Source organism: Corvus moneduloides, chromosome 8 (genome assembly GCF_009650955.1).
Source record: "Corvus moneduloides isolate bCorMon1 chromosome 8, bCorMon1.pri, whole genome shotgun sequence".
NCBI lineage: Eukaryota > Metazoa > Chordata > Aves > Passeriformes > Corvidae > Corvus > Corvus moneduloides.
In genome coordinates, this window is record NC_045483.1 from 20,512,507 (window position 1) to 20,537,355 (window position 24,849).

Genomic DNA, 24,849 nt, shown 5'->3' on the forward strand with positions numbered 1-24,849 from the left:
GAAAGAAAGTCACTCGCCCAAATAAAGTTCTCAAAATTACTACAATGCAAAGTCATCAACTTTCAACTCATTCAGTCATACGGACAGGCAACTAGAGAGCTGATATAAAACCCTCATTATTTTCCTGCTACAAATAACAGGCACTTAAAAGTCCCACCACATGAGACCATTTACTTACAACATAAAGGAAGATGAACTCCTTTCTGTCCTCCCTGTGGGACAGAAATGACACTGTAGCTCATCATCAAAACTGAAAACAGGAAATGTCAGTAAAACACAACAATCTCTTAAAATGCAACATAAACAATGCCATCCAAAAAAAAAGTGCAAAAAATGTCAAGACAAGTTCCTCCTAAGTAAAAACCAGCTTTTTTATTCCATGTAATGCCACCAGCTGACTAATCCTGCTGATTCACATAGGCAGGTGGAGTTACAATAGCTTTTAATGGAAACACTCCTGCAATTTTGCATAAAGAACACTTCTACACTTTTGACTACATTTGTGCTCAAGGAACATGTTGAACAGCTTGACACCAATGCTTTAGAAGATGCTGATGAATGAACCCAGACCTTCAAAAATCCTTATACTGGAGCACAATACTTCAGAAGTAAGGTTTAGGAAATCAAATCACAACCAGTTTTCATACAATAGGCGTGTCTTAGATGAACCAAAAGCAGCTGAAACTTGACTGACCAAGAACACCTGGCAGTGCACTAAGTATTTCACTACCCTAAAACACATTGTTCTAGTCACAACACAATATCTAACCTTATGCAGGTATCTCCCACTCTACAGACATAAACTGCATGGAGATAGTCAGAAAAAATGCTTATAAGCGCATTATTAGCTTCTCTTTAATGGAAAAACAAATTGGTTTAATCTGTGTCATATTAGACATTTTAAGCAGACCCTGCCTTGCTATGAGCTGCAACCCTTATATTTGCTTATGCATCAGTGTTCTCACCCTCCTCACTCCTGACCCACACACCAAAAGCTGAGAGTAGAACAGGATCACATATTCCCAGTGCAAGTGTGCATCCCAAGTAAGGTGCACTGCTGTATTTAATTCTTCTCTAGTTGCCAGTGCACTTCTCTGTGCTAAATTTCAACCCAGTCTCAGGACTGAGAAACCCAAGTACCTCTTCAGGTAAAAACACATCCTGTTACAGTTCTATATACACACAGTTCTTTGTTTTGCCAGTTGCTAGAAGACTACAAGCAGGTAGGACCTCACTGGTAGACCTGGTCAAAAAATTAAAAAGAAATCAAGTTAGCTCAAGCCCTATCTACTCTAATTTCTAGTCTAGTCTGATTAATCCAGTAATTTAGTGCACTAACCAGGAGTATAGGCAGTAAAGGCCCTTACTCTTCTTGTCCAAGGTAACCTAGAACCTAGAGAACTCAAGGCAAAGCACAGACCTTCTGGGCTTCCAGTAGTCCTCCTCACAAAGCAGAAGCTCTGGGCTGGGAATCTCAAAGCTTCCCAGTTCTAATCAGTTGTTCTGGCTTGCTCAACCCTTCATTGTGTAATAAGGAAACAAATTATTTCATGTAGCAATTGCCATTTCCAAGGGGTTACATAAAAATTTCTGATTTGCAGATAACTGCAAACACTGGTTTTATTCTGAATTGGGATAGACTTGAGCTAAGATTTCCTATGAGCCAGAAATACTTGAAGTTAATAATGCTCAGGAATAAACACTGCTTGTAATTTGGTTTTGTAGAGCATCAGTAAGTGTTTGGGGCATTGCAAATGGCTTCTTAAGGGTGGCACTTAAATACCCTACAAGTACACCAAAGAGGTTCACCTCAGTAATTCAAGTTCTGTTGAATTGAAGGGTTTCACAATGCCAGAGATGGAGAGGAAAAACTGTGATAAATGATACAGGCATTATTTAAAAGATGGTGTCCTAGGTTTATAGATCACCAATTCTGATAAGGAAATGAACAATACAATCTGAGGTCAAACCAGACTGGAAAATAAATTCCCTCATTACAGAGAATAACATTCCTGCTGCTCCTTGAGCCACCTAACTTTCCCTGGTGTTTTCTAGCCAATAACCAGCATGTCTTGCTTGTTGTGATTTTGTGTATGCTTATAGACAGACAACTGGTTTCAGATTATGCTTAGTTCCTCTGTGAAGACAGAGTTCCTCACAGTTATATTAAAGCAAGTAGATCTAGCTTCAGGTAGATGAAACAGTTTATTAATGTCCTAGACCACTCACTGTTAAATGCAGAGAGCAAACCAAACTTGTAGGAATTCTTTAAAATCATGTATTGGAGGCTTACTCTCACTTTCACGGAGACTGAACCACCCTTGATATATAGCCCGTCAGCTCCTGCATCCCACAGCATGTTGCTATGGTTTCATTAACTTGAAGCTGAAGCCAATACCCCAGTTCTTTAGAGCAACCCACTGAGGCTTCTTTAAATACAGGATGAAGAAAGCCTCTTCTTCTACCAGACTTCACAAGGTCTGGAGCAGTGAGCAAATTAAAGCTCAGATATCTCCCAAAGCCAGCTCTACCCAAGCCATACAAACCAAGCAGTTGCCATTGCAGTGATCTTGTTCAAGATGCAGCCAAACTGAATCCTAGGAAATACTGGGAAAGAGATTTTTGTGGCAGTGCTCTTCCCCAGGATGCATTCTTGATAACACAGTGCTGATGCATATTTAGTACAATGTCAGACTTCTAGGGACAATCAGATGCTCTTAACCAAGTTGAGATTTTCAATGGCTTCCCCTGGATCCTATCTTCCCAAGAGCTTTGTCTGCTATCACCATGCTCATACCACCTCTTTAGAATAATATCAGGATAATAATTTACCAAGATTGTGACAAGCCCAAGTCAGTGCTTGTGGAACCCCCAAGAGAAGATACTGAAAAAATGGTGAACAAACACCTTTCAAAGGATATCTCCTGTTCATTAGGAGTGCTCTGTGGCCACTAATGTTAACTTAGTTTAATATATATCACATCACAGCAAGCTTCTGAGAAAGCATATGCTGGGTATTTTTAAGTGCAAATTACTCTTCTTTTTCAGTGATCTTTCTCCACCACTATTCTCCACTGGAATCTTGGATTTCAGAGACAACAGTTACGAAATGAGATTACCTGTTCCTCTGATTCAGCCATGCTGGAGTTTATGCAAAGTAAATCAACCATATTGTGTTATTTCCATGGGCACAGGCTTCACGGGAGCAGTAAAAGCAGAGCTCCTTCTGAACTTTGCTGAGGGAAGAAACCCAGTGTCAAAGCCAGTCCAAGTAAATAAAGTCACATACACAAACACCTGCTTCTTTAGAAATCTAGAGATGTATAAACAGGGTTGATACCCTTGCCACTTGCTCTTCTCTCCGCCTCAAGCTCTAGAAAATCTTAATTTCACAAGACACCCTGGTATCAATTACACTGGGTAGAAGGACTACCCAGGCATGCATCACAGTCAATGAGGTAAGAATCTGTCCCAACCTCTACTGCAGCATGACCAGCATTTATTTACCTTTTTTCTTGATCAGACACTTGGTATTTCTTGAACAAAGCTATCCAGATTGATTGACTGTCTCCAGAAGAGCAGCAAATAGCTGCTTATATCCTGGTGATACCTGTGATTACAGTCTGACTTAAGAACTCATCATCTCAGTTCTAGTTATGGATCAGACATCTCTGTGCCCCGGGACAGCTGTTTGGTTTCTTTGTCCTCACCTCCTCTCACTGTTGGGATCTGGAGAATGATCATGTGTTTAAGCTGCACAGAAACTGTCATAGAACAGCATCATCAGGCTGTACTTTTAACACAGCCTGAACCAATCCAAACTGCTGGCGTGCTCTGTCCTTGCCTCAGAGTCCCACATCCCTTCTTGGCACTAACAGAACTGACACCAAGAAAGTTATTAACTTTCTCACCAGATCTCAGAGCAAAGATGGCGCTATATGAGGACAGATAAAGGCCAGAACCAGCAAATTGAAAGGCAAGGAGAAATATGTGGCCAGTTAGATCAACTTCAGTCATCACAGGAGCATAGATTTTGTAATTCTTGATGTTATGAGAATCTGAAACATTTTTAAGTGCAAGTATTGGATGCAGTATGGAAAGTGTGAATGGAAGGCCAGAGCAAAGCCTCTGAAAGAGTTTTCACTATTCAAGCTAAACAGAGTCTATTGGGAAAGGACAAAATTAGACTCCTCAGCGATTATGAACAGAAGCTCTGTTGTTGACTACAGCAGCCTTCACAGCCAGAAATGGATTAAGGCCCAGAAGCTGAAGTGAGGTGGCAGACAGATGAGATGGGTCCTCTAGTTGGCAGAGCGCTAGAACAGAAGGGGTGCAGCTTGCCCACACAGCAAGTCAGAAGCAGAACTAGGTAGCTGCCCTTCCCTTTTCCTATATACTCTAACAATTTTAGCCATTCAGTCTAGTGTTTTCTAGGCTAAGCATCTGTTAGAGCTTATTTTGGCTCTGCTTCAGGTCACAGTCTTGTTCTCAGGACGGTATTTTGCCAAATGAAATAGAAACCTTTTGGCTCTGTTGCTTGTGAGCAGATATTTAAAATATTGTTTTTGTCAAGGACAACTTCTTTTGATGGGCTGCAAAAGAGCCAAATTCAACTTGATACAGTATTACAATCCCTGGAAGCTCTGGTGCGTATTTGATTAAAGGGCAATGGAAATCAAAGATTTCATTTTAATGGAGCAGTCTTTGAGCCTTTGCAAAAGTTCTACCCCAAAACCCAGAATTTGTGGCGACACAAACTGGACATACCACTTAAAACAATTAAGCACCATGTTCTCTTTGCATAGCATATGTCCTGTAATTTGACTTCAGCTGAAAAAACAAATGTGTTTAGCAACAACTAAGATACATTAAAATCTGACTGTGAACCCACAGTCAGAATTATGTCTTAGGAAAGGCTTGCTATTACACAGGAAATAAATTCTGGTTTCCATGCTGAACAAAGATGATAAAGACTGAATACTACCTAATGCAAGCCATGTTAAATACCAGACTGTGCTCCAAGTCACTATGCAGACATTTGTATCTGCTGGAGCACCTCAGTTGCAACAGAATATTGAAATACTCTTCCCACGATATTGACATGCAACACAACAGCATAGAGAGCTGCCATGAGAAAGCAGACTGAAAAAAAGCATATAAAAGTTTTCAAGGAAAATGAATAAAAGGAGAACGAAGTAGTTTCCAGCCTAAAAAAGGTTTCTGCAAAATTTTGGCTAGCATGCAGTCTCATCACCTTTGGAAAGTTCTGTTACAGGATTTACAGTCACGCAAGGGTAACAAGCACATCATGGTGAAGTTTTGCTAACTTGTTGTAGCCAAACATCAGCAGCTCTACAGTTCTTAACCAACAAGTCTTACATTTCTGTGAGCTTTTATATACCCATAAAAAAGTAACAAGGCTCCCACAGAAATGAGAAGTATGTTCCACACATTACCTTTTTCCCCACAGCCCTCAGATTTACTGTAGATGGTGGCATGACTGATCATCTGACTACCATCTGTCCAACATCTGCTTTTTAGGAAAACCACCCTGCAAATATAATTAGCTGGCTCTAGGCTACCATTATTCATAATGAGTAGCCTGTTGTATATTGAAGCTATCACTAATGCTATTCCCTTAAAAAGATTCAGCATACTGACTCAGAGCCTGAGATCTCTGATTGGGGTGTGTGACAGTGATGCTATATTGCCATCAGCTTTTAACACTCAAATATCCTAGCAATCCTCTAAACTGTGAAAGCAGGCCACAGTAGCTTGTCTTAAAAGCCAAAAAAAAAGCCAAAAAAAAAGAAACAAAACCTAAAGCCAAACCCAGCAATTATTGCAAGATTTGCAACAAAATGATGTGCTTGGAATCATCCTTCTGATGGCAATTCAGTAGCATGGCACCTTACACAAAAGAGAGAGGCACCTTACACACAGGAGAGCCATGAACAGAACTGCAGGTGCCTCAGTCATTTTAATGCCCAGAGCTCGCTACAAACTGTTTAGGATTCCCCTTCTATCCCCTAAAGGCATAGGTAAGCTGAGCCAAACCACTGACTATTCCTGATTCCTATCTGAACTGTAAACCATTTGGAGCTATATATCCTTTTGTATCTGTATAGCTCTATCGAAACAGAAATAATATTTCAGTCTGCCAGAAATCCAGATCCCAGACTCAAGAAAGCTACAGAAGCTTTAAGGTGCCATGACCCAAATTCTGCTTGCAAAGTGAGCTTCTTGCAAACTCCCTCTAGACTCATAAATACAGTTCTGTTTCCAATAACATGATTCTATTTAATGCCTTCTGCATTTAAACTCATAATCCTTTAATAACTTCGGGAATATTTGAAGATATTAAAAAAAACACAACTCAACCAGAAAGCAGTTGGACATCCCTGAAGTTGATTGTTTATTTGAAAAAGACATAGGACAATAAAAGGCCAGACTGACCACAGTAATAACTCCCAATGCTGATTTGAAAAAATTAAAAGCAGGTCAGGAAGCTTAATTCTAAATGTGTTTTCAATTGATCTTTGTTCCTGACTGTGTTTAATGGTTAGCCGTTTGAGAAACCCTCTGGGGTTCTGCTAGTTGATTTCAAACTGGGAAACAGCAAGCAGTACCACAGAGAGAGAGAGAGATGCTTTTCTTTTCAAGAGAGTGAATTAAAACACTGCTGAAGGTTGCATACTACCAGTCTCAGAAATGTATTACAGAAGAAACATGGAGGAACATTTTTCACTCCCTCTATTTATCAACTGTGCTCATACATCTCCCAGGACAGCATATCCAAACTTCTAACAAACTAAAATAATTGGCCCCATAATTGTCTTGCAAAGCATGGTAGCGTTATTATCCCTGTCTTACTCTGATGGAGAAAGACTCTAGGCTATATTCACATGACCAGTATTTTAACTGTGCCCCTGGGTTTAGTGTTTTCATAGACCAGGTGTCTTTAAAAGCCATATCAGCCAATACAGGAGTCAGTGCAGGAACTGAGGTAAAATTTGACTTGGTTCCACAGGACACAATGTACATCTGACCTCTACAACTCTGAGAGCATCCATTAGACATTCGTTTTGCAGGAGTGATGCTGTGCTGCTCCCATATGTGACTTTAGCTTCTGTTCTTCTGCTTCTAATCACTTACTCAATTCTTAAAACTAAAAATATTTTTTAAAAAGCAAAGGGAAAAAAAAAAAAAAAAAGGCAGGAACAAACAAACAAAGCCATTCCCCAAGAATCAGATCCTTGAGGGAGATGAAACTTTATTTTAGCTATAAAGACAAGATATTTGAAGCCATGGGGGCAGGTATACTCAGAATAAGATAAAATGCATTAATGAACTAGAATACAGTGATTAGAGTGTAGAAGCAAGAACAGAAAAGCAAGCTGCTATCCCAGAATCCCTTTCATTCCCAAATACTGAGAGTACAGCTACCCCACTGCTGGCCAGCACTATTACAAGCTGATGCCATCTTGTTTCCACAGGTCAGGGCTGCCTTCAGATGGCTTGCATTAAGCAGGTAAATTAGATACCTATGTTAGACATCTAGGCTCTGTAGGCTCTCTGTACAAACAATACAAAGTGGCTTAGGAGGGCAACTACTACAGAGCACCTGTATCAGACTTCAGCAAGGTGACTGAATTGCCTTCAGGGGGTACCTCTCTTGTCAATCACCGCAGAGAGAACACACAGAGTCCAGGCTCCAAACATGGGTAGTCACCCAAGAGAAAGGATAGACTACAGAAGTACTATCCATGATTCGTTCCCTTGGCCAGAACTTACTGGAGAAGTATCATTTTTCTGTCTACTTAATTTTTACAACAACAAATGAGGTAAAAAAAATTGAATAGGAAGGCTGCAAAATCTTATATATTAAATCCATTGGGAGACTTCTAACTAGGAAGTCAAAGCAATTTCTTTTTCTGGGTAGGCTTCTCCTACCATTCAATAATCTTTTCTTTCAGAAATGAATAAGGGATTTTCTTATATTTGCCAGTCTGGGACAGGACATAAAAACGCAAAACGTTGTGACTTCCGCTGCCTTAAGATAAAATGCAATTCCTGAACCTGACCATTCTGTTAATGAACTCTGCAGAATAGTCTAAGTTTTATGCAGGCGAAGTGTAACATATTGTCACATTTAAAAACAAGGCAATGTATACATATTTGGTTAAGAAAATGCGTAACAATAAAAGAATCTCCGAGAGAAGTTTCACAGTATTTTCAGAAAAAGGCAGAATTCACTGTAAACTTCAGAGGGCAGAGAATGAAAAAGAAAGATTTCTAGGCAGAGCTAGATGAGGGAAGATGACAGGGCATGGTGAGGGATATCTCCCATAAATTTGCCGTTGGCAGAAGGCAGCCTTGCTGTTAGCAAGAAACAAATGACTGGGATGATATTTCGGTAATGGATCAGCTTGTTTTTTATTACAATGTAAAAAAAAGATATGCAAAGGGATGTCATCCAGAACAGCAAATGGCAAATTGCAAATGTTTGAGAGAATTAGAACAGAAAATCCACAGAAAATCTAAGAACAACTGTGGAAATTCTGAACTTTTCATGTCAAATTACACCATAAATGCTGTGAATTTGTAGCTGCAAATAGAAATTTGACTTTTCAAAATGGGCTGGAAATCAGACCTGAACAGTCTAATTAACTGTGTTTATATACTCCCCTCTCTGCCACAATAACTCTAGCAGTGCTGTGAAGACCTGTGATACAGCTGGAGTACTGGGCAGTTGGAATCAACTCTTTGTTTGTGCAGACCAGTCCAACCAGCCTGATGCAGTTCACTCAGCCAATGCAGTATCATGCTTTCTGATGCAGAAAGGCAAATTGGCAATCAGAATGTAGAAGGTGAATTCATATGTCAGCGCTCACGGTATTTCAAATCTAGACAGACTGGTTAGGACAGCATTTAGTAAAAAGCAACCTATGCAAGATTTGATACAAGATGAAATCAAATTTTGCTGCTGCACCTGAGACCTCAGCAGCATGAACTCATCTCAGCTGGAGATTATTTATTATTGGGAAACAGTATGGAGACAATACCGTTCTCCTTCTCCTTAGGCTAGTGGAAGATTTCCTCCCTTTCCAAAGTGCACAGTCTCTGGGTCAGGAAATGCCCTCTTCAGCTTCCTCTCAAAGCTGCGTCCTCAAAGGGTAAAGTCTTTCCTGCCTTTCCTCAGTAAACTAACTGTGCATATCCTATCCTCTACAGTAAAAAGACAAACCTATCCTCTATACAGGATAAACCTATCCTCTACAGTATAATCAGTCATATTTTGCAGAAGTGGAAAACTCAGATCTAAATGTTAAATGACTTCCCCAAAGTCAGTTTCACAGGCAGGAGGATAATACTATTCTAGTTGTTATCAAACACTTCACATTGTAAGAGCTAAAGCATTACCCAAAGCATGTCCCTGACATTTTTTCAGTTATCTGGATGCCTTGCCTTAACATCACCCAAATGCCAGTAACAGAAACACATTGGACCCTCAGGTCTCCCAGGCTCCTACACAGAAACTGTCCCCTAGATTTTATTACCACTGTTCCTTTTCAGCTCCCATTTCTATATGTAAATCATTATCTTCTTACCTTCTCCCTCATTGCCCACTTATTCATCCAACACATCATGATGCAGCTGCCTCAAACTGGAAAAAACACACGGAGCTGTGAAGGGACAGAAAACACTGTCAGATTCTGGTGATATAAAAATCATATAATTCTTGGAGTTCACAAAACAACATTTTTGCCATTCCATATCTTGGCAGGCTTCCCTCCACCATCAAATGAAATATGCATTTTTCATTCTAGTTACTTCACTTCTGCATGCATATTTTGTCTCTAGACACCAAAGCAAATGTTTGTGCTGAATGACACAGCAAACATTGCCGGTCTCAAAGGTCTTGTTCAACACTTTTGAGGACATATGCAATTTTGGTCTGGGCTGAAATGTATAGAAGACAGTGACTTTGACCCATGCTGTAATGGACACCAAGGAGAAGGACATGCTTATTGATAAGAGAAATAAAGCTGTAAAGTGATTGCATAAGAACAAGGGACTGGAAAAAGAGATTATCTTCCCAACAAATAGCACACTGACACATTAGCTATTAGAAGTGTTAGAAATTTTTAATATTTGAAATCTGCCTGCACAAGATCTTTCACACTTATCTGCTATCAGTGGCATTACACTTAATTTTATTTGGATGTCAGGTATTCAAGGACACAGCTCTTCTCTGTTACAAATGCTTTTAAGTCAAACACAGTAGCAGCAAGTTACCAGACAAAGGAACACTGTGTTTAAGGCTGCCTACCCAAGATTATTTATTCAAGTTGACTACATGGAAAGGACAGTAGTGCTCCACTCTTCTACCCCATACTCCTTGGGGAAGGAAAAAAGCCATATCTAGGTTTTCTTTAGTTCTCACTGCATGGGGTAGGCAGAAAGAATATAATACACAGACACAAGGTTTGATCTTGCAGGGTAGCGCACCTAACTGCAAGCACATTCTATCTTAGTTTTAAGTACAAAATGCCTCTCATGCAAAAGCTGACTCTCTCCATGATTTGAGTCAAAAGCAGAAAATAATCGTTATTATACATCATCAAGAAGCAAGAATGTCTTGAGAGATTGGGGAGCTCATGCTCTCATCAAAGACCCAAAGCACCTTTCATTTCCATATATTTCAGTAAAATTTGGGGTTATACTATCATATTATCACATCTTAAGGTTGCACAGTCTTACTATCCATAAGTAAGTCTCTTCATGACATTCTTATGGGAAATTAAGGTAGGATTTTATTAATTATGAGGAATTAAAGTAGAACTACGGTAAAATTAACAAATTCCACCTCATGGATTCAACCTTAATGTTACTAACTTAAGAAACAAACTGCTGTGTGAAATACATGTAATAAACACCGGTGGGAAAAGCCGTGTGCACAAATTCCCACTTAGGCTGCCTACTTGAAAGGCGGCAGAGCGCAGTGACCGAGTGACCGGCGCCCACGGCCGCGCTGTGTGTGGGAGGGCACCGGAGCCGCAGCGCCGCCAGCGGCCCCGAGCTCCGGCCCGGCCCCGCGGGGCCCGGCGGGCGGCGCGCGCCCTCTGGCGGGGAGCGCTGCGCATCCCCCGGGAGCGGCCGGCCCTGAGAGCCGGCACAGCGCCCGCTCCCGCCGGCCGAGGGACCTTTCCTCCGGCTGGCACGGCAGGCAGCACCTTCGGTAAGATCTATCGGTATCTTCACCAAAAAAATACACTGATGCGTTTATAAAGAATACCAGGACTAGCATTTTCAGTCAGGTAACCCACCCAGGAAAACAGGGTGAACACATGACAGTACGTACTAGGGGAGAGGCACGGTATGAGACAACAGAAGACACTGTTGAGAATTTCATGGAATCATTTACGTCGGAAAAGACCTCTAAGAGGATCAAGTTCAACTGTTTACCTGTCACTGCCAGGTCCACCACTAAGGCATTTCCCCAAGTACCACATCTGCACATGCTGCTTCCCTGGGCAGCCTGTTCCAATGTTTGACAACCCTTTCAGTGAGTAAATTTTTCCCAGTATCCAATCTAAGCCTTCATGGTCTGGAATACCCCTTTGGTCAGTTTGGGTCACCTGACTGTGTCTTCTTGCAACTTTGTAGACAAAATGTACAATGGGAGACCTTTCTTATAATAAAGGAATAAAAATATCAGATTCAATCCTATGAAACTAACCAGATAAAACTACATCCTGAAATGATGAATCAAATAAGTTGTAGATATTTTATTTTACTTGTAATGCGATGTAGCAAATATCCCCTAGAGCAAGAGAATATGTTAATTCCAGGAATACAAGCAAGATAAGAAGATGGCTACTGATAAAGAAATTAAACATCATCAGTGAAAATGCAGCTGACATGACAGCAAATGCAATAATAATGACTCAGTCAAAATCAAGGACTATAAAGAGAAGTCATACAAGAGCAGAGCTTGGAGATAATTATATTCACCACCGAAATCAGATACAGGGAAACCTAGCAAGGGAAACTGTAAAATAAGACGGCCCTGAGTTATCATGCTGATCCATGTACATACGTGAATGTGTTTTCTGTGTCTCTGTAGGCAGACAGATTCTACTGTAGTGTAGTTTATGAATATCTTAATCATATCAGTAGATGGATATCAAGTTTTCACCAATAGGCACCATTGATAAGTGTATATACCCTCCTCTGAAAGTAAACTGATACTTTGTGAAACAATATTAATTATAAAGGTCTTCATTTTTCAGCAGTCATTTAGCAAGGAAAAAAGACTTTTGTAGCTTGGACACATCTGCTTCAAACACAATCACGACTGATTTTCTTATAATTAGATTTATACAGTCTTCGTATTAAGTGAGCTTTGTATGAGCCAACCACTGATCTTTGACTTTTGAGATACAGACTATCCATCTTCATTCACTACATACACTCTCTGGCACCCTGTGCAGCTACTTGACATTAACATATTAGTAGAAGTTGCCTTGAAACACAACTGCGGCTCCATATTAAGTTGCCCAATTTTTAAGGTGGAAACATTAAGTATAATGGGCTCTTATAGAGCCTTGCTTGCTCCACATGACTCTGCAGCTGACTAGGTCAAATTAAGCACCAAGCCCAGTTTGACGAAAGCAAGAATGAGATCAAACGACTGCTCTCTAACAAGAACACATCACACATTAGGCTTCTCAATGACACATCAAAGCTCTGGGAACAGAAGCCTTTTAAAGCTTTATGCAATTTGATCCAGGCACGCCTACAAGAAATGAAGGCTGCACGGAGAAAACCTAAGAATAGGAGATCTACTTTTTACAGGTACGCAGACTTGAAAATGCTTTTATGAAGAGATAAAAATCTGTTCATGCTCCCATGCATTATCTCTCCTTTGTAGCTTTGAAAGGTGTTCCCCATTTATGTAAAAGAAGCAAATTGCTTCTGCATAGGCAGAACATGTGATCCTTTATTGAGGTGCTTCTTTAATACTCAGGAGCCTTCTTCAATGACATAGTTGAAACTGCTCATTAACTGGTGACATTCAGACCTCAACTAATGAAGCAGACAAAACTCCAAAAGCCATCCGTCATGATGTAATGGTTAACAACAACAACAAAAAACTTCTAAAATAATCCAATCTTCTTATGAAGTTATTGAAAGTATACGCGTTTCATTTCACAGAATATCTCCTATTGGAAGGGACTCACAGCTCCAACTCCTGGGCCTGCACAGGACCATCCCCAAGAGTCACACCATGTGCCTGAGAGCATTGTCCAAACACTTTCTGAACTCTGTCAGGCTGGTGCTGTGACCACTCCCCTGTGGAGCCTGTTCCAGTGCCCAGTCACCCTCTGGGTGGAGAGCCTTTTGCTAATATCCGAACTAAATCTCCCCCGATACATTCCCGGGTCATTCCCTTGGCTCCTGTCCCATCAGCACAGCCATCTGTGTCTGCCCCTCTGCCTCCCCTCACGAGGAAGCTGTGGACTGTGATGAGGATTCACCACCTCAGCACTACCTGCCCCACCTGCACAGCTTCAGAGCTTGCTCGAGAGTGAACACACAGGGCACTACAAATAACAGGCAAATGTCATCCAGTAAGTGAATTTGTTGGGTAATCACTAAACCTTGGATAGAAGTAACCGGCATTTGCTCTCTACATAATTCTTGACAACCACTTACTCTTCTATTGAGGCAATAAAGACCTGGCGAACAGGGCTAACAGCACTTGCCTGTCTCACAGGGCCAAGAGCGCTCGGGCTGTACAGCCCCGTACACAGCACTGCTGGAGCACCTTCCCGCCGCCGCGTCCGCGCTGCTGCGTTTGCCGCTCCGCCGCCGCAGAGCGGTGCGGCAGCACCGGCCGCCTGTGCCCTCACGGGGGCGCGCCTGAGCCCCGGGACAGCGGCCCTGCCGTGCCCAGCCCGCCCGCGCGAGGGCGCTCACCCAGCCCCGCCAGGGGCGCGCGCGGCACCGCACAGCCCGGCGCGACCCCGCAGCCTCCGTCCGCGGTGGTGAGCGGCATCTCCGCAGCCAATAGACGGCCCGACAGGCCGGCGGGGAGGGCGCTGCTGGCCAATAGAAGAGCGGGCAGGAGGGAGGCGGGGAATGCGAGAGCCCAATTGAGAAACTTTCCGGCCCCGCAGGGTGGGAACAAGAGTAAGATTCAGTTACAGACGGTGCGCGCTTCCTCCAATCAGAGCGTCTCCCCTCATCGCACGCTTCGGATTGGCTAACACATGGCCTTAAGCACGCCCGTCTCGCCAATAGGAAAACAGCGCTGCATGACAGACGTTCGGCTCAGCCAATTACTGTCGGTGCGGAGAACCCAGCCTCTTTCTCCGGCAAAATGGCGGCTACAGCTCCGTGTGCGGCTCCTCCCGCGGTGGCCCCGCCGCAGAGCCCGACGGCGACTCCCGCCGCCCCGGCGGGGAGCGCTCCCCCTCCGGCCGCGCCCGCCGCGCCGGCCCCGCCACCGGCCGCGCCACTGTCAGCCGCGCTCTCGGGCCCCTTCCCCGGCGGCCGCGTGGTGCGGCTGCACCCGGTCGTGCTCGCCTCCATCGTGGACAGCTTCGAGCGGCGCAACGAGGGCGCGGCGCGGGTCATCGGGACGCTGCTGGGTAAGAGCCGCCGCCCTGCCCTGCCTGCCGCAGCCTCGGGGCGAGCGCCCGCCCTCCCCGCGGCGCCCCTCTAACCCGCTGCCCTCCCTTCCTCCGTGTCTCCTTCCCGTAGGGACCGTGGACAAGCACTCGGTGGAGGTTACCAACTGCTTCTCTGTCCCGCACAACGAGTCCGAGGATGAGGTACGGAGGCGGCCCGGGCCGAGCGGGGGCTCTCTCGGCGGGGCGCGACCCCCGCGCTCCCGCTGCTGGCGGCCTGGGCCCGTGTTGCCCTCCGGGCTGAGCACCGTGTAACTAGCTGTCTCGGCCCTGTCCCGTTTCTCAGGTGGCTGTGGATATGGAATTTGCCAAAAATATGTATGAGTTGCACAAGAAGGTGTCTCCTAGCGAGATTATCTTGGGCTGGTAAGTTCTCCTTTTGCAAGAACATGCAAGTAGTTGATTCCTTAAATTACTCAAAATACGTAATTCACTTTATGCCAGATGGAGAAGCAGAAGCACTAATGCCTGTGATAGTCAGATCTTGTAACTCTCATTATACAGTCAGTGGTGAAGCTCCTGTAGCTCATAAAAGGAAGAGATAATATTGGAAACTTACAGGATTTGCTTTTGTTTATGTCTAGCAAGGATCACAGAGGAGTGATGCCTTAGAGAATTGTGTGCATAACTTTGTTAGAAGAACTTGCTACCTTTAATACAAACTATACCATGGAAGTTAACTGGTTAGAAAGAAGGGAGAATACAAAAGAGGTGTTTCAAGTATCAAAGGTGTCAGGAGGAATCACTGAAATACGTAGTTCTCTGCTGGAAGTACCTGTGTGTGGGATGCGAAGCAAGATCAGTATTGTGTTACGGGAACAGAGTCTGTGTCTGAGTGAGTGGCAGTGTGTTTATCACTCTTTTCATGCCTCTCTGATCCTACAAAATAACTTCGTTTTCTTCCTGTGGAGCAAGCTTCCTCAACAGCCTTGTAATGGCAGAGCTGAGTGCAGTTCCAGTGACAGCAGTTTCCCTGAGGATGTGAGATGCTAATTGTAGAGCAGTTAAAGGAGCTAGATTAACGAGTTAAACCTCCTGCAGAGAGATGTATGATTTGTGGAAGACAAAGTTGGTCCGAATTTGTTTGGTATGCTTTGACTTACTTAGATGGAAAAACCTGGTCTAGAACACAATGACAGATAACTGAATATTGGGTGTCTGAGGTCAGTCTACTGACATTTTATGGCTGGTAGTACAACACTGGCCTTGTGCATATTTTGGGCATGGGTGTGCTCAGCCTGTGATTCCTACAATTTTAGGGACAAGTGGCCATAAGCTAAAAAATCCTTAGTTAGAACACTTATGTATAGTATGCTGCTACAGTTCAGTGTTTGGAAATCAGTGTTTTAGGATACAAACCTGTTAAATGCCAACAATACAAAACACTGGGCACATGAATGTTGAAAGAATGGCTCTTCAGCTTGTGTTCTTTTGAAGGTACGCAACAGGTCATGACATCACGGAACACTCAGTCCTGATCCATGAGTATTACAGCCGGGAAGCACACAATCCAATCCACCTCACTGTGGACACAAGTCTCCAGAATTCACGCATGAGCATTAAAGCCTATGTCAGGTACTCTGGGAGGCTGCAATTCTGGGAGGGGAGCAATCTGAATTACTGAGAGATGCCCCATCAGGTTAACAAGAAATGTAGTGGGGTGCAGTGTCCTTTTTTGGGCAGTATTGTGCAGTAGTTAAACATAGTGGTGAGCCAGGGATCATGGCTTACTTCTCATTGGAATATCTTGACCACTGTATGTAGGCGGAAAGACTTCATGAACTGGAACCTCATTGGGGTGGGGAATTGTGACTTAATTAACAATTTTCAGAATGTCTCTGGGACATTTCACAGGGTTCACACAGCTAGCAGTAATGTCACTAACTTCCATCATGCCGACTGAATGCTAGCCTGTAGCCATAGGGCTTTACTGCTCAGCAGTGCATTTATACAAGTTGGAGGATTAATGTGGTTAAAACAATTCAAACAGCATCTTCTTGACGTGTCTTTCTTCCCCTTAAACCCATCTTTCTTGTAAATTAACAATGGAGATTAAATATTGAGAACTTAAAACTCTTCTACCTCACTGAATTCATCCCAGTATTGGCTGAAGAACTCTGCTCCGTAGGGAAAAAACGCTTTCTTTGTAGAGAAAATACTGCTTCTTGACTGTGCATCTTTAAAATGGGAGCTGTTCCATGACATATTACTTAAATGGACTTCTAGTAGTTTGAATAATAGGTTTAATAAAGGTGTTGAGAGTGCTTTGTACTTGAATTTTGTCATATTCCCTGTTCCTTCAGTCATTTCTTAAAGCATGAATATTTCAGGATAGAAGAGCACCTGCTCTAAAAGCAAGAAGGAACTTTGGCTAAGATGACAGTACTTGGCTCTTCATGCACTCATGCTGACAAATGTCAAACCAACTAGGAATATTCTTGGATGAAAAAGAGCAATTAATAGCATGCCAGAACTGATTTCCAGTCCTCAGTTATCCTTGGTCTTAAAATTGCTGATTTTGGTGAGAATGAGTAGTCTACTCATGTTTATGCTTTAATGCTAACAGAGATCATTGAGATGGAAATACCTTTTTTCCTCCCTTATATATGTCCATGCTGAAAACATCTTGTTGTTCTCTTTTTTTTTTTTTTCTAGTGCCCCAATGGGAGTCCCTGGTAAAACTATGGGCGTGATGTTCACACCCCTAACAGTGAAATATGTTTATTATGATACAGAGCGGATAGGAGGTGAATGCTTTCTTCCTATTTTGGTTATAACCATTGTTGTGACACTGTTCAAGTACTTCTTTTTACCCTGGTAAAATTGCCATTCTGGTAATTTTACTGGTAATCAGACTGTCTTGCTGAAGCTTTCCTAAAAAATCTTCCACACGTTAAGGATTTAAGCTGGTTTCTGTGTCAGTCAGTTTTTTTCACTGATCCTCCTTTTGCTTTCAGTGGATCTTATCATGAAGACCTGCTTTAGCCCTAATCGAGTGATTGGCTTGTCCAGTGACTTACAGCAGGTGGGGTCAGCCTCAGCCAGGATCCAGGATACCCTGACCATGGTGCTGCAGTACGCCGAGGACGTGTTGGTAAGGCCAGCTTTCTATCAGCCAGAAAAAAAGGTTGATGTAAACTTGTGCATCTTGTTTTTCTCGTTATTATTTCTCTTTCTGGGCCATAAACTTTGAGTTCCACTTATGCTGAAGTGTGTGTTTCTTATGCTTAGTCTGGCAAAGTGGCTGCTGACAACACTGTCGGGCGCTTCCTGATGGATCTTATTAACCAGGTGCCAAAGATTTCACCAGAGGACTTTGAGACCATGTTGAACAGCAATATCAATGTAAGTTCATAATTTAATTTTTCTGTGCCTTCCTCGCAATTTTGAAAGTTTGTCATACAGACATAAATTTGTCTGTGGTCTGTCTTTTCATACAAACATGTTAATAGCAAATATAGCCTTTTATTTTCAGTAATTTGGTGTTTTAAGGGCTGAGGGTGGATAAAGGAGCTCACCATAATCTTGCAAGCAACTGAAGATAAAAGAATTTTTAAGGACTCAGGAATTTTGCAAGTAATCTGAAAACCAGTACCAATTCTTCTTTCATATTGATTGGACGATATCAATTACCAAACTTAAATAATTTTGGTTTCAGCAATAACTGGTGACTTGCCAGATTCCTTTGCCTGAGCTGAAGTTCTGTCTCTTTCCATAACACTTATGACATGAACAAGGATTTTTTTAGCATGCTACCTGATTTCTGTAACAGATTTTTAGAAAACTTAAGTTCCTGAATATGTTGTTCACCCACAGTCTGTAAGACCAGAACTAATTTTTAATTTTGCTTATACCCTTTGACTTGCCTGGTTAACATGGGTGAACTCAGAGTTAAAATTTCACAAGCAGTGTTTCATATTCCAGGAATACCAAAAGCTTCCTGCAAGGGAAGCATTCCTCAGGGTAGGACTTTCAGGACTAATTATATTTCTTCTAGCTGATTGTAAAATGCTTTACAGATGTTAAAAACTCAGCTCTCTAATAGGCTATGATTTATTAGTATTTCTGATCACTGCTTTTTTCTCCTCCCTTTCAGGACCTACTGATGGTAACCTACTTGGCAAATCTCACACAGTCACAGATTGCTCTCAACGAAAAACTTCTGAGTTTATAAAGAAATTTTGCCACCCTACACTTAAAGGAGCCCGAAGAATGAGCAGATACACTTTTCTGTGGTGTTAGAAACTTCCTTGGACTGTAATTTAATTACTTACATGACTTGGTTTACATCATTATTTCCATTGCTCTGAAAAATCCCTAACATGCTTTAGGAAATGAATGGGAATGGCTGCAGTTCAGTTGAGCCTGATATTTTAAAATGCAATATGAGAATCTTTTGTCTCCTGGGTTTATCTACTTGTATAACAAAATACAGCTTTACTGTAAGAATGTATTTGGAATAAAACTTCATTGCAGTGGCAACAATGGCTTCTGTCCAGAAAAAAACTTTCTCATTTATTGTGTAATGAATCCACTTTTGGAAGAGGGTGGAGGGAGGTAACATGGCATCAGGAAAGAAAGAGTGGATCCAAGTCAACTCCAGTTCTGCAGACTTCTTTGCAGGTTTTTTTCCAACTGTTAAAGCACACTGAAAGTGTGGGGTTTTGTGTTGCATGCTTTACCATGAAGGACTACAGAAGGGTCTCTGGTTTATTAGTGGTGCTGTGTATATCCCCTCAGCAGGGTACTGAGAGACTATGAATCAGTAAATTCAATTTATGGTACACTTCTATGCATCTAATTATTTTCTGATTGTTTGGGAAAGGAAGTCAAGGTCAATAGCATTAGCCCCTCATAAAGGGGGAGTTCAGAGAATTAAAGCCAGCAACTGAGTTCATGGTAAAAGTGTTTGAAAAGCATTTCTGGCTAAACAAGTGTGGCAACTGGAGTTTCCATCTTTGCCAAAGAAGAAAAGGACAGCAAAATGAGAATTCATGAAATTTGAGGTTAAATTTGGATGTTAGGAATTTTCTATTTCATAACTCTCTACTGCTGTTAAAATTATGTGAAGAGAAACCTCATTTTCTCCCCAAGACATATTTCATGTTAACTGAGTTCCAGATGAAAGAAAGCCGATACAAGTATCAGCTGTAACTTCGCATGGTCTCTGCCAATAACATTACCTTTAGAAGGCTGTCTACAGTTCAGCTGTACTGAGGGGGTACTCTGCTTTAACAAAATTAAAGCATCCCTCTTCTACAACAAAACTTCCCACCTTACTAATGACTGTATCTTGTTTGGTGAATAAATTTGAAATTGGAGTGTGCAAAGAGTGTTCCCCCAAATAATTCTGGTAATTTGCCAGATAAATCCAAGAATAAGACTCAAGTTACGAATCTGTAAGATCCTGTTTTGGTTGTTTTAATCTAGAGAGTTCCCCCAGTGACTCAATGCTAAATTCTAAGTTGTAATTGCAAGGTCAATGTATGTGAAAACTGAACGTGCAGCAAAGATCCTGATCTCATTGAAAATGTTATTTATGAGCATTAAATAAGTATTAGAACTCAACTCTTGTTTTTTATTAGTCTGAATAAAAATGTTTTGCTTCCCTTTCTCTTCTTTAAGCTTAATATTCTTAATTTCAGCCACTTAATGTTTCAAAATTTTCAGTTCAAGGTGTTTTTCGAAGTAAGTTTTGACATGAATGGAGGAAAAGAGGAAGCAGCAAAGCTGGTTATGTCTCTCACTTACTGAAAAGAAATTGCAGAGTGGGGAAGCATAATATTCTTTCCCTGATCTCTCATCTGCAGGAACCCCTTTCCCATTCCCTGTTAGGAAAAGTGAGAAAACATAAAAAGAAAGCTATTCAACTTTTAGAGCGTTAAAAATCAATGTTGTTTTATAAGCTAGTGTGCAGAAAATGCAAAGTTCCAAGAAAAGCAATTTGTGATCTTTGTGGAACTTGCTAGTCCTTGCAAGTACCTGAAGAAGGTATGTGACAAAGGACTGAGGTTATGTCTTCGTGGGTGCAAAGATTCACTGCAAAGCAGAGGTGTCTGAAATGACCGAAGTCCATGAGTTTAGGCCTATGCAAGACAGGACAGTGCCAAATGCTTGGAAGTGGAGTAGGAAGTTTCGTTTTTCGAAACTGTCTGATCCCATCCATTCTGTCTTTGTGAAAGGACACAGGGTGATCCTTACTTTGGAGTTTTGAATGCCTGATTTCAAATTTCAGTGGCCACTGTTACAAAGGACAACAAACACAAGCGTAATGCATCCTTTTGCTTAAAGCCTGGGCTGTGCTATTTCCTAGAAGGCTTTCCTCCTCCTCTGGAGCTGTAAAATGTCGACAGGAATTACTAAAGGTATTCTATTAGAATTGTTCTACTCTGCAGGAATCTGTCTAAAAACTTGAACTTCAATAGATAATCTCATGGGAAAAGCTTGGGAGTCAAGAAACAGCACCAAGGATTTCAAGCTTTAACTCTGTATTGACTTGTAAACCTCATGAATTTATTAGGGGACTTTCTCCTTTTTTTTGTTTGTTTGGTTTTTTGTTTTGTTTTGTTCTTTAGAATGTGTTGCTACAAATAATTGACAAAGTTTTACATAGTCAAGATAGATAATTCTCTGGTATTCTTCTGTGTATTATATTTAGTCATATTAATGATCTCACTAATACAATAAAAACTTCTATCCTCTGTGATGTGTTCAGCATTTTCTTTTCCTAGATGACTTCTCTGAATGATTGTAAATTCCTGGACATTACTGTATTACATGTTTATTTGTGGCAGTGTGCATGTTTTCCTGGTAAATACTAGACTTAAAAATACCTTGTTCAAGCAACTCTTTACCAGCTCCCAGCACTGAAGTATTTAATGGCTCAAATGATGTAAATGATTAAGAATGTTAAAATGCTTAACATCTTCAGATTTTTTTAAATCCTGGCTTAGTCGAGCTCACTTGGGATTTTACCTCAGCATGAAGTTCTTGAACACTTCTTTTCCTCAATACATATAACAATATTCAGAACAGAATTCAATGTTATAACCGATTCTCTTTTGGTATAACTTGGAGGAATGTATAAAATCCATCCATCTTGTTGCCTTGGGCCTTTCTCAGACACATAATCTCAGGCAGCTTCAGCAAAGGAAGAGAATTTCAGCCAAGCATCTCTGGGCAGTGCAGAGGCAATGAACCTTTATGGTTTTTGCAGTGAGCATGGTGACTTTGGACAACCTGCAGTTTAATTAGCACACAGACATTATGCTTCACTCTGACATCTTCCCAGCACAGTAAGACTGCTTGTTCACAACACTGAAAGTGCATGTAAAACATGCAAACACATGAAAGTATGCTGTGTTTCTTACCAAAATCAATACTTGCAGGATGAACTATCTTACTTATCATTTATGTTTATGAAACGCCTTCATAAAAATTTGGGAGGAGGTGGTAATGGTCTACTATTTTTTAACTGATCAGTCTCAGCAGAAAAAAGTTCTATATTGTTGGGAATAATAAACCTTATTCTGTTATCTGCAATTTGAAACTTAAAGCCTTGCTACCAGAATGGCAATTTCGTTTGGTGATTATTTCCATGTACTGGGATGAAGGTCACTAAATTTGCCTTTTTAGTTGAGTCACTTTAGTTTCTTGGCAGAACACTTAAATCTGCTGCAAAGAGGAGGTGGAGTTTTGGTGTGTAATTTTGCGAATCTGTGGACATATGCCACCTATATCTGAAATTCATGGGTTTAATCCTAAGGATTAAAAGGTTGATGGTGAAAAATGTCAGACACACCACCGTTCTGGAGTAGTTAAGCAGAACAAGCTGCTGTTCTCCTGTGCTTTGAGGAAGGGTGAAGCGTCAGTTTCACCACACGGGAACTAGAGACTGGCTGGCAGTAGTAAGGGTGGTGTGAAACCCTCATGTTCAGACCACGGCGGGTGGAGCACTGACATGACTCACTGGGCAGTGACTCCCTTCAGCTAACCAAACACAGGGTTCTTCCTGAAGTGAGCTGAACTCACTCTGCTCCCTGCTCACAGGGAAGGTTAACTCACCAGCTTACTGGGACCGTGCATTTTAATGACTGCAGTCACAAGGCAGTCTAACAGGAGAAGTATTTTTAGTACATAATGTAGACTTGGACCACTGCAGTATCCTGTGGGTTTGTTACACTTTGACCTATGGTTCAAAGCTGACCAGATCTTCTTTCTTACAATAAACTTAGGGAAAGTTTTTGTTTTGAATTTGACTATATTGGCTGGAGTAGAACATAAAATGTAATGCTTTATATTACTTAAGTGGGAAATAATATTCCAGTGAGGATACACAGAACAGAGAAGCAGCATTGCTTTAGCCACCTACATCACCAACAATAAATTCCTCTGGGAAAAAAGTTTTGTTTCAGCTCTTTTGACAGCACTCAACAAAACTATGTAGTTAAGCCAGGTCATTCTGTACCAGAATTCTGTCCAGTACCATGTCTTAGGATCAGAAGCAAGAATATTACAAAAGAGAAGAACAAGAGTTTGTCTCTCCACTAAACTTGAATTTTCTAATAGCAAGAAGCTGCCTTGACTCTGCATGCGGTTTTAGAAGCTTTCCTAAATGTATGGGCTCTAGCTATAGTAGTAAATCAAGGGATTTCCTTAAATATAGAAAGTGAAATTAGATGACCACAATGGTTCCACTTCATGCTTTAAAAAAGTAATTCCAAACATTCTCGTTGATACATAAACATTCAATGCATTTAGCAGATTCTTCAGACACACGTAATTTTGTTAAAAATATTCTCCTCCTCCTTTTACACTTGTTTTTAAAATAAATTGTTCTTTTCTTGAGTAGCTCAAATCAATATAGTCCACTAAATGAAAAAGATAAAGAATTGTGTATTTTATAAGTGTACTTGGTTCCCATGGAAACAAGGATTTAAATATATATACCTGTCCTGAAAGAAATGTGCTTAAGAGGTGAAATAAAGTAGACATACACTCAGAGTGTCAGCGGAAGAATGCTGAGAGGATTAAATTCTTAAAGCCACTCCTGATGTATTCTGGGCAAACAAGAGAGAACAAGCCCGATTTTCCTGGATAGGTAACGTATTAGATTCTTTATGTGGCTTTAGGTGCTCTTAATTTGAAGCGAGCAAGCATGGTAAATTATTACCAACCTATTTTCTGCTGCCTGCACTTCATGCTGCTTTATAGACAAATTGAACAGTGGTTGTTATTTCATCTAGAGCTGAAGTGCTGCACCAGGTTACAGGAAAAAACCAAAGCTGGTTGCATTGGAATGGTCTCTAAACTGCTAACATGTTTGTCATAAACAAAAAAGGGGATATTTTGAATAACCTCAAGTAACTGGTGCATTAATATCGTAGGTGAATCCTTCATAAATGGTATCTTGCTTGTCAGAATGCCTCATGAATAATTAACCATCAGGTAAAGAAAGGACTATGGGTGTTTAATGTCTATTCAAAGTATAATATGAATAAACATTACAACAGACAGAAACAAAACACTAAGCGCACTCCCCATAATTACATACAAATAACTATAATTAAGATTTTGTTCTAGAAAAATGTATGTAGTAGTCAGTCAATCTTACCTTTACATCCTCTTGGGACCTAAATCCTGGTCTTCAGTAGCTACCGCAGAAGGAGCAGCTCCTCCAGCTCCATGCACTTAGGTCTTTTATATTTTTTGCCTGTTACATGCAGTTCTGGTGGCTTGGGTGACCTGACATCTACTGAACAATGATCTTGATCTAAAGACTCATGTGTTACTGGATTACAGACTTGACTTAGAACTACACTCACTGGGGCTGAACTCCATTGCAGTGGTGCTAAAGGGAAACTGCAGTGTGGACTTTTCTCTCCCTTTCCTAGCGGGTGGCAAAGGATTCCCGTGGGACGGCATCTCCGGGCGCTTCCTGTGTGAACGCTTCCCCTGACACAGCTCCACTGGCGAGCGGCTCTGCGTTTGTGACACTTGAGCCTGTGAACTTACCTCTCGTCCGTCCCGAGGGACAACCGGGCATCTCACAGCCTTCCTTCAGCGAGACGGGGCGAACCCGCACACACAGCAAAGGGTTCTGTGTTGGCAGGGCCATCACTGCCGGCACCGGGTGCGGTGCCCCTGCCCG

General features: G+C 41.6%; 1 protein-coding gene and 1 long non-coding RNA gene across 2 annotated transcripts; one reads left to right on the forward strand and one right to left on the reverse strand.

Annotated features, from left to right (window-relative positions):
• Positions 1–259: 259 nt before the first annotated feature.
• On the reverse strand, positions 260–24,802 carry LOC116447671. The gene is made up of 4 exons (XR_004241646.1): positions 24,714–24,802; positions 9,612–9,686; positions 3,120–3,236; positions 260–1,243 (listed from the first exon to the last, which is right to left on the reverse strand). It is a non-coding gene; the product is annotated as an uncharacterized LOC116447671 (long non-coding RNA).
• Positions 14,375–20,307, forward strand: EIF3F (eukaryotic translation initiation factor 3 subunit F). The gene is made up of 8 exons (XM_032117074.1): positions 14,375–14,660; positions 14,773–14,843; positions 14,986–15,065; positions 16,137–16,274; positions 17,355–17,446; positions 17,657–17,793; positions 17,931–18,044; positions 18,796–20,307. The coding sequence occupies exons 1-8, from the start codon at positions 14,390–14,392 to the stop codon at positions 18,871–18,873; spliced, it is 981 nt and encodes a 326-aa protein (XP_031972965.1). The 5' UTR covers positions 14,375–14,389; the 3' UTR covers positions 18,874–20,307.
• Positions 24,803–24,849: the final 47 nt, after the last annotated feature.

Coding starts and splice junctions, on each gene's coding strand:
- EIF3F (XM_032117074.1), top strand. CDS start 14,390: ATGGCGGCTACAGCTCCGTGTGCGGCTCCTCCCGCGGTGGCCCCGCCG. Junction 17,447..17,656: donor TGATACAGAGCGGATAGGAG/GTGAATGCTTTC, acceptor TTTTGCTTTCAG/TGGATCTTATCATGAAGACC. Junction 17,794..17,930: donor AGTACGCCGAGGACGTGTTG/GTAAGGCCAGCT, acceptor TCTTATGCTTAG/TCTGGCAAAGTGGCTGCTGA.